Source organism: Aedes aegypti, chromosome 2, assembly GCF_002204515.2.
Source record: "Aedes aegypti strain LVP_AGWG chromosome 2, AaegL5.0 Primary Assembly, whole genome shotgun sequence".
Taxonomy (NCBI): domain Eukaryota; kingdom Metazoa; phylum Arthropoda; class Insecta; order Diptera; family Culicidae; genus Aedes; species Aedes aegypti.
Window position 1 is genome coordinate 336,385,055 of NC_035108.1, and position 9,633 is coordinate 336,394,687.

General features: G+C 38.3%; 1 protein-coding gene across 1 annotated transcript in view; it reads right to left on the reverse strand.

Moving 5' to 3' along the window:
• Positions 1-3,071, reverse strand: part of LOC5566939 (cytochrome P450 4c21) — a 64,841-nt gene extending 61,770 nt beyond the window's left edge. Inside the window, exon 1 of the mRNA XM_021846032.1 lies at positions 2,168-3,071. Coding sequence (XP_021701724.1) covers positions 2,168-2,513 — 346 coding nt within the window. The 5' untranslated portion in view covers positions 2,514-3,071. The remainder of the gene's footprint in view (positions 1-2,167) is intronic.
• Between the last annotated feature and the right edge of the window lie 6,562 nt (positions 3,072-9,633).

Below are 9,633 nucleotides of genomic sequence, written 5' to 3' on the forward strand. Positions count from 1 at the left end.
TTGTGTGAGTATTTTCCATAGCCGACTCAAAAGCCTACTGGGCAGTACCAAGTAGGGTAACGTATATAACTTGGACATGCATATAATTTGGACAGGCTAGTTGTTCTATGCTCATTTACAATGAGATGATGAGGAATTTATGTACGGAATACCATGTATTGCATTATTAATACACTATGCTACTTATTAATGACGGCCGTTTTCATAACAATCAAAAATTGGCTTCAAAAACATCAAAATTGTAAATTGTATCAACAGAACACCTGTGAAACCTACGAATGCAAGAGGATGTACGTTTCAAGAACATACATTAAACGCACTAATAACGCTCAGAATAGGCTTTTATAAAAAGTTTAAAGGCGGCAATATGATAAAATATGTCTAAAATTGAAGCTAAGTTCATCTAAAATCTTAACATGAGTATGTAAGGCATAAATCAGGTGGTGTCCAAAATAGATTACGGTTGATTACCATTGAATAGATAGTGAGATAAAGCCCCTGTCCAAATTATATTCACATGAGGGTGTCCAATATATATATATATATATTTGATGTCCGAAATGTATAACAGACAGACAATTAAAAAACGCTTTTTTGGCAGCTAATGCTACAGTTTGTAAGCTTTTTCTCTCCAGAAACTGAAAAAAAATAATACATTAAGCATATAAGTATCAAAACATAATAAAATATTAGTATCTAAGGTAGTTAATCGATCGCTGTTTCCAGACATATCCTTAGCCTGTCCATAATACATAATTTACCCTATGCCGGGACAACTTTAATTAACTTCTAGTATGATCCACTACAGTACCTTAAATGATTTGAATTGCTTTGTCTTCTGCTTGGAAGATCGTTCAAATTGTTGCTATATTATGAATTTAATGTATGCCGTTCTTTCATTTATAATAGAGAACTTGTAAACTTCCATAACCTACAGTCAGTGACAAAAGTTAGTACCCAAATGATGTTTTTTTTTTTTTTTCAAACAAAATGCCCAAGTTTGGAGATTTGTATCTCAGCTTCTGGTAGTCCGAATTGTATGAAATTCGGATGACGAACTTCAAATCATCTGAAGTTTTGTGTGGTAAGTTGTGAGTGGTTAGTGTGTTCTGCAAGTTTGTGTAACTGTTTAAGGTGCTGAACTTTACCGAACAAACTAACCAACTCACTGTTTTTTCAATTAAATTCAAAATTCTCTTTGTTACTCATTTTTTTCTTTGAACAACCCTCTGAAACTCTTTGGAAAATGAATGAAATTCAATGAGTTCAGTATAAATAAAACTGCAGACGCTATACAGACTACCAGAAGCTCTCCAAACTTGGGTATTTTGTATGGAAAAAGCTTTTAATCACTAATTTTTGTTCAGGAGCTTCATAAGAATAAATTGTGTTGTAATTAATCATTTACTTCAACTATTTATCTTGTACAACAATCTATTTTTTCAGTATCAATTGAAAAAACCGTCATTACCTTGAAATTTCACTTCCATTTCAACAAAAAAAAAAAAAGTTTTATTGAAAATCTTAGAAATCCCGGGATCCCGAGATTTCCCGGGACAAGTATCGATATTTGTCCCGAATCCAGGGACAACCAAAATGGACACTCTACTATCGATGCAATTAGGTCGACAAATTCGTGCATCCCGCGAGCCGAACTGATTTTTGCCCATATTTTTTCGCTAGCATATGATATGACACAAATTAAAATTTTTATACGTGGTTCGAATACACATATTTTAAGCTGCTATTTGATTTTATTTTTATTGATTCATTGTTACTTCTCGACAAAAAATGCAGTGAACTCGAATTTAATGTGGGATTCTACAAATTGTTTTTAAAAATAGCACCAAATTGAAACGAGAGATTAGCAATGATGTCAAATTAAGATTCTCGAATCGTATAATAACGAATGAGAAATCAAATGTAAATGATTTAAGTCAATTCAAAAACAAGTAGATACTTTAAAAATGAGAATTTATTCACATGCAGTAAAAATGCTTCAAACAATGCGTCTCGAGAGGTATGAATGCATTCATCGTTGGAATTCAGATGTACCAAATTGAGCAGTTTAATATGAATAAACTGCTCAATTTGGTACATCATAAGTCTGCGTCATTGATTATAAACGGTTTTTTTTTTCACATAAACTCTTGAACACTGTACTTACATTTCGATGTAAAGAGTCCTCTCTCGAACCCGGCAAAGCTGTACAGGAACGGCTTCTCCAAGCAATCACTACTGGACAGAATCTGCTGCACCAGATCTGGATGGCACGTAAAGAGCAACATCTGCGGCCCTGCCCAAACCTTCACCATCCGATCATGCTCACTAAATATCTTCACGATAGTTTCGAACCTCTCGGTATCACTTTTCCACATAATGTCCGCATTTCCCAGCAAAGGGTACACCGGTTGCAAGCTTGGCACAGCATCCGCGAATTTGTACTTCCGTCGATGGCTCACGAAAAGCACACAACAGAGTATAACGACGAATACACTTAGCACTAACAGCATTCCGAAATCCGATCCCGTCGACGTCTCGTGCAAAACTAATCTTCCGCAGTGACACCAGCTCGCTAATCATCAACCGTCGACGAGCTGTAGCGATTACACATAAATTTTTCACAACACTGCACTCACCTAGATAACGTGAAATTCAATGACAACGCAACATGTACCTATCCGAAGATCGCTCGGTCAGAATTTAGATAAATCCACAGCCACCGACGAAGACGACACAACCGCTACTTAGCTCTCTAGTCAATGAACTCAACAGTGTTTTTTTTCGCCACCTTCGCCCCCAAAAACAAGCAACCCTCAATTTATGCGTTACAGTTGACTCCCTCCGCGATCTTCTGCAGCGTGACAACTAGAAGTGGCCATACCGTGACCGGTCCCTTTCAAGATCTCGAGAGCAGCTACGCGTGAACGTCTATCTGTAAGTGCAGATTACTCACGCCGGTAATCAAGGACATCCAAAATTTAACGCAGAAACTGCATCCACTTATAGGTTGCAGAGCACTGCAGATAGCATTCGTCGCAAAGTCACGTAGCTCTTCTTATTCCGGTGGATGCCAGATTCTAACTGCAGTCGACGCACATCTATTTTACGTTGCGCTAAATTCTAGTTTGCTATCATCCAGAGATGCATCTAATGTGATGAACCTGCCGCTACCCAAAAATAGAACGATGCACAGTGCGTTGTTCCGTAGTCAAAAAGCAAATTTCATGTTATGTTTTTCGGCGATAATAAGTATACCAAAGAGTTTATAAATGTCATCTACTATTATGGTCGTAGCCAGAAGGGGGCAAGAAGGGGGGAGGGGAGGGGGTCAGACGAAATAAAACTAAAAGATAAAAGATCATACAAGAAAGGTTTTTATCCAAGCATCTGTTAAATTCCTGGCTGAAATAAATTTATCCACGAAATCGAGGAACCCGATGTTTGCAAGCGATGCCTTCTGAGATTTCTCTCTATTTTTCACTATGTTTCCTGATTGTCGGGTTCCGATCTACTTCGTTGCAAGCGCTAAAATTCGTCGAACTTAAAATGTTCCACTACGGCGAATATTCAAACGTACGTGCCACGTTGATTCCTTTTCCAAATTTTGTGAAGGCTGTTAAGGTTTGTCTACTCGTACTCCAAAAATGCAATATAATTAATGTAATTCGATAAATAACTTCAGTTCGATTATCCATTTTGCACTTTTTTTTTCCAAAATCGCATGTACGAAGACGTACCGAGTGAAATCTGATTCGCGATCGACTGAGCCACGCCACATTACGATTACTATTTGGTCGGCGTTAAGTCAGAGTGGATCAAGTGACATTTTTCATATTTTGAGAAAAATGGGTTTAAAGTATAACGCTCTGTAATTTTTGAACTCGTTTAAATTTTGGTTCAATATTTCTCCACATCTTTGTATTACTTTCAAACAATATAATGTGAAGTAATAATCATGAAAAATCATAATCCAAACCTCTGATAGAACGATTTTTTGATGGACTATGTGTACTAGAGTGGTTCAAAAAACCGTTTTTGCTCATGGCTACTATGTTTTACTGCATATAACCAGAGATGCCTGCAGAACAGTCCAATAATTATAGCCAAAGCTTTACAACACATTCAAAAATCAATAACTAATTACTGAGGCGTCCGATTTGGAAACGGTCTTCGGCAAAGTTGTAGTAGATGAATGTATCTCACAGTATCAACGTAGTTCTAATCCCCAAGAGCACATGGGCAAACACTATGATCGATTGAATGAATTGCTTGGTTTTCCCATAGTAATTCCCATATAAACTTTAAATGGCTTGTGCAGTCTCAGTTTTCATCCGAATGAGCTCAAATTTTGGGAGGACACTTAGAATTTGATCTAGAATCGAATGAGTGGTGTGGAGCAAAAACGATTTTTTGAACCACTCTAATGTGTACTTGGTCCACTCTGACTGAACTAAAGACCACCGTTCAGTGAGTTGGTTCACTCTGACTGAACAATTTCTAGGAAAATAACAATCATTTAATACTTGCATGCTCAAACTGGGTGCATATCTCTAAGATAAGCAGATTATCAAGACCTTTCGATACCAGTATCGTAAATTCTTCAATAATCCATTCGCCAATACCGAAATCAGTGGCATTATGGTAGCTTGAAAATTAAGGTTTTGTAGGGTCAAGGCATTGAAGACCAGAAAAATTCAAAAATGTGTTCAGTCAGAGTGGACCAAGTGAAAATCTTGAGTACCGACTAAAATATACTGCCCCAGTAAGCGGGTTCTAGCACATCCCATACATACACCATAGAACTACCATAAACTTCTATGGAACTCTGAAATTGACTCAAAAATTGCAATAATCAATCAGTTTATTGCTTTTCAACACTTGGTCCGCTCTGTCTGCACAGAAATTGTTGCAATTTCTGATCACCCATCCAAATATGGTAAATGGTCAAAAATCAAAATCAAATGCATCGAATTAAGTAATAATTATAAATTTCTTTTGATGGATAAGTCGAAGAATCATTCGATGTCGAAAAATCTGACAAATCTCTTGAAATGTTTTTCATTTCCTCGCGTTCCTCAGTGCGCTGATCATTTATGCTATTATGGTAATAAGTACTTGGTCCACACTGACTGCACACTTTTATCGATTTTTATTGATCATTCAAAGTAAATTTGTTACATATCTCTCGCAGTTTACAGCATTCGTCAAATCTGGTCAAAGTGCAACGGAGGTAAAGTAATTTCACGTCTAATGAGAGAATAATCCAATTTTCCCAAGTTTTGTACTTGGTCCCCTCTGACTTAACGCCGATCATTTCTTCATTGACTTACTTCACCGGGTACTTATTTATACTATGAAAAACCTTCGTACATTTTCACTAAAGATTTCATTCCAGTCACAGGCCGTAAAAATTTTATAATTCACGAAAATTTGAGAAACTTCCTCAACGACCGCATGTTTTTGAGAACGGTAACAAAGTTTTTCATCCATCCGGACTAGACTGGCCCTTAAACAACAAAATGTTAAACTTAACGGGGCACCCCCTAAATATGAGCCTTAGGGTAAGAAAAACGCTCTCTCAAAATTTCAACTCAATTGGTTGCTCTACCAGCTGGCGCAATCGATATGAAGTTTGTGTGGGATATTCGTCTCAAATATATTGAAAATTGATCCTATGTCACTGTTTCGTTCCGTATACTAATTGTTCGCGTTCAAATAAGCCCAGAATGACAAATACACTAGTTGATACCCTAATAAACATAATTGCAGACAGTTGTATCTGAATTTAGTCTCATTTTCATTACTTTTTCAGTTGTTGAAAGTTAGGCTTAGATCAGTACTCCCGTACAGTCACTTATATGCATGCGACATGTGCCTCAGCTCGCCCAGCGACATAGGCGACTATGATGCGCTTAGTGGTTACCTCCAAGCTATGTTGAAGAAATACAAGCCACGGTGCTCCAATTACCGTTATTATCAAATAAAATATACCATCCAAACAGCAGTCGGCAGTTGATTACTGACGTTGTTCTGCACCTCTGGGCCGAATTTGAAAAAAATCCTTAGTCAGAATTTTGAGTTACGCCCTTTTGAAGTTCATATGATAGAAATCACACGAAATATGCCACTTTAACTTGTTTAAACAAAGAGATTAAAATAAAATTCTGTAGTTTTAATTTTTCATATTATTTTAGATATTAAAAAATACATTTTTCAAAAATATTGCTCGACCGACTTTTGAAAAGGGCCAATGCTATGTTTAGTTATTACTAATAAGCCAATACACGAAAAATGATATCTACCAAATTAACGCCTGGGAGTGATTTTGGGAAATTGTCCAAAGCGATCAAATTTGTATGAAAAATTCTTGGACAGGATATGCAGATACGCCCTTTTGAAATGTATGGAAAGAATATGGAATATAGTGGATTCTGCTTCATCTATAATCAACGATTAGCTAGGTGCATACATAATCATTACACTTTTGCGGTTGTTCTTATTTCGTTCAATTTAGCAAGTTGCACAGAAAGAATGATTCAAATATAATGTAACGCAGAATTTTCCAATTTGAGACCCCCTTTCCTCCCCACTTTACAGCTTTTTTATGGACAATGTATGAACCGTAACAGTACCGAACCCCCTCGTTACGTAATATTTGAACGATTCCAAATTTACACGTACACATATTGTCTATACTGACATTGAAAAAGGACCAAAGTATAATTGAAATATACACATTTCAATATAGCTGAACAATGACTGTATCAAAGTTAACCGAAACACTCGAATATCACTTATCTGTATTTATATTATACATCTGTATTCTATTCCATTCTATTTAATTGTTTTCTATTCTAATCTGTTCTATTCAATTTATGTATACTCTACTTAAATTTATTCTACTCTGATCCCCCCTACTTGTTCTTATATATATTTCTACAAATGGACACTGTATTAATTAACAACTACGCGCAAAATATTTGAACGGTACACTTTCGATATTTGTACGGCTTTTTAGCGCTCACAGCTCTGCAAAAAAAAAATGCTGTGCCCAGATTCTGACTCCTAATGCGTGCTTCTTATATCATCCATAAAAATGAAGATTTGAATTATAATTTCACAGGAAGTGCAAATAAGGGTTTCAACTTATATATGATAGTTTTTATGTATTTTAAGGAACTGAAGCATGTTGTATTAAATGCTTTTCATTTGAGCTGGATCCTCGTTTTAAAGGTAATTTGAACAAGTTTCCCAGACAACCAGAAATCGCATCAAAGTTCACGTAATAACTCGTTTATCCATACAAATTACATCAAACCCGCAAAGCACGGTGGATACAATCGTCAGATTGATGAGTTTCCTTGCATAAAACGCTTTTTATCTGAGTTCATTTGAACATTTCGTTTCGTCACGTACACTCGTACAAGGTTAGTCGAATCAATCCGTAGCAGCTGTCAAATCACCATTTGTTATCATAAGTTAAGTCGCATAAGATCACAAGTTTGTTCGGTAGAAAAATTTATACACTCGCATTGTATGGTATTACTCATTACATAATATATGCACATATATCGCCTCCACTTTTGTACGTAGAAGGCCTTTTCGCGACATCTTATAAGTGAAATTTTGCACATACAAAGCCTCCAGGTGATTTCGTTATACATTTTGGTTGTCTGGGTTGTCGAGAGCTGGGAAGAGCAGAGTCTGATAAAAGCTTCGAAATATCATATCACCAAGTTTCATGCAAAAGACTTCTGCAATGCGACTGGTCGAGGACTAGGCTGACATAATGAGCTGGCGTCGGTGTCTGTGCATAGCTTCGTTTCACAGACCTGTCAACGCTATAAAGTCGAACAAACAAAAAAACAACAAGTAAAAATGGCATATTTTATGTGATTACTATCATATAAACTTCAAAAGGGCGTAACTCAAAATTCTGACTAAGGATTTTTTTCAAAATCGACCCAGAGGTGCAGAACAACGTCAGGAATCCACTGCTGACTGCCGTTTGAATGTTATATTTTATTTGATAATAACGGTAATTGGGGCACCGTGACAAGCAGCATTGCGTGATATACTTCAGATGGTTAAAACACCAACTTTATTAATTTTGATCATGGTACAATCTTCTACAATATTCTTCGCTATTATATCAAGTAGTGTTTTTGAAATTCTGGGTCCAATTGAACGCGATCATCAATTTTCCTGAACCAAACAGAAGATGATGTGCTGTTGCTCATATGTTTGAGCTGAAAATCCCATATTAACTTCAATTCAAATGCGCCAGCTCATGTAACGACCAAATGAGCTAAATTTTTCAGAAAGGTTTCCTCTAACCCCAAGAAATAATCCTGGAGGGTGCCCCGTGGAATCATACAACTTTATTTTTCTCCCATACTGTTATTTATTTAGTTGGTGTTACATCAATTTATTTGATAAAACCTCGTTAACGATGTTACGCCAATTTACTCGGTCCATGGCTGTGTCTCTCCAACCTCGATTTTGGCCCACGTTCTCCAGATCTTCTTCTTCTTCTTCTTTCTGGCGTTACGTCCCTACTGGGACAGAGCCTGCTTCTCAGCTTAGTGTTCTTATGAGCACTTCCACAGTTATTAACTGAGAGCTTACCATGCCAATGACCATTTTTGCATGCGTAATATCGTGTGGCAGGTACGATGATACTCTATGCCCTGGGAAGTCGAGAAAATTTCCAACCCGAAAAGATCCTCGACCGGTGGGATTCGAACCCACGACCCTCAGCTTGGTCTTGCTGAATAGCTGCGCGTTTACCGCTACGGCTATCTGGGCCCCAGATCTTGTTGCACCTGATCAAGCCACCTCGCTCGCTGTGCTCCCCGCCTTCTTGTGCCAACCGGATTCGACGCGAACACCATCTTTGCAGGATTGTCGTCCGGTAGTCTTGCAACATGCCCTGCCCAGCGCACCCTTCCGGCTTTCGCAACCTTGGTTCGCCGTAGAGCCTAGCGAACTCGTGGTTCATTCTCCGCCGCCACACACCGTTCTCCTGCACTCCGCCAAAGATCGTCCTAAGCACCCTTCGTTCGAACACTCCAAGTGCTTGCAGGTCCTCTTCCAGCATGGTCCATGCTTCATGTCCATAGAGGACCACAGGTCTTATAAGCATTTTGTACATGGTACATTTGGTGCGGGGGTGAATCTTTCTCGACCGCAGCTTCTTCTGGAGCCCATAGTAGGCGCGACTTCCACTGATGATGCGTCTCCGTATTTCACGACTAACGTTGCTATCAGCCGTTAACAAGGATCCGAGGTAGACGAACTCATCAACCACCTCAAAAGTATCCCCGTCTATCGTAACACTGCTTCCCAGGCGGGCTCTGTCGCGCTCGGTTCCGCCTATCAGCATGTACTTTGTTTTTGACGCATTCACCACCAGGCCGAATTTTGTCGCTTCACGTTTCAGGCGGGTGTACAGGTCTGCCACCATTCCAAATGATCTGCCGACAATATCCATATCATCCGCGAAGCAAACAAATTGGCTGGATCTTGGGAAAATCGTACCTCGGTTATTGAAACCGGCTCTCCGCATGACACCTTCTAGCGCGATGTTGAACAGCAGGCACGAAAGTCCATCACCCTGTCGAAGTCCCC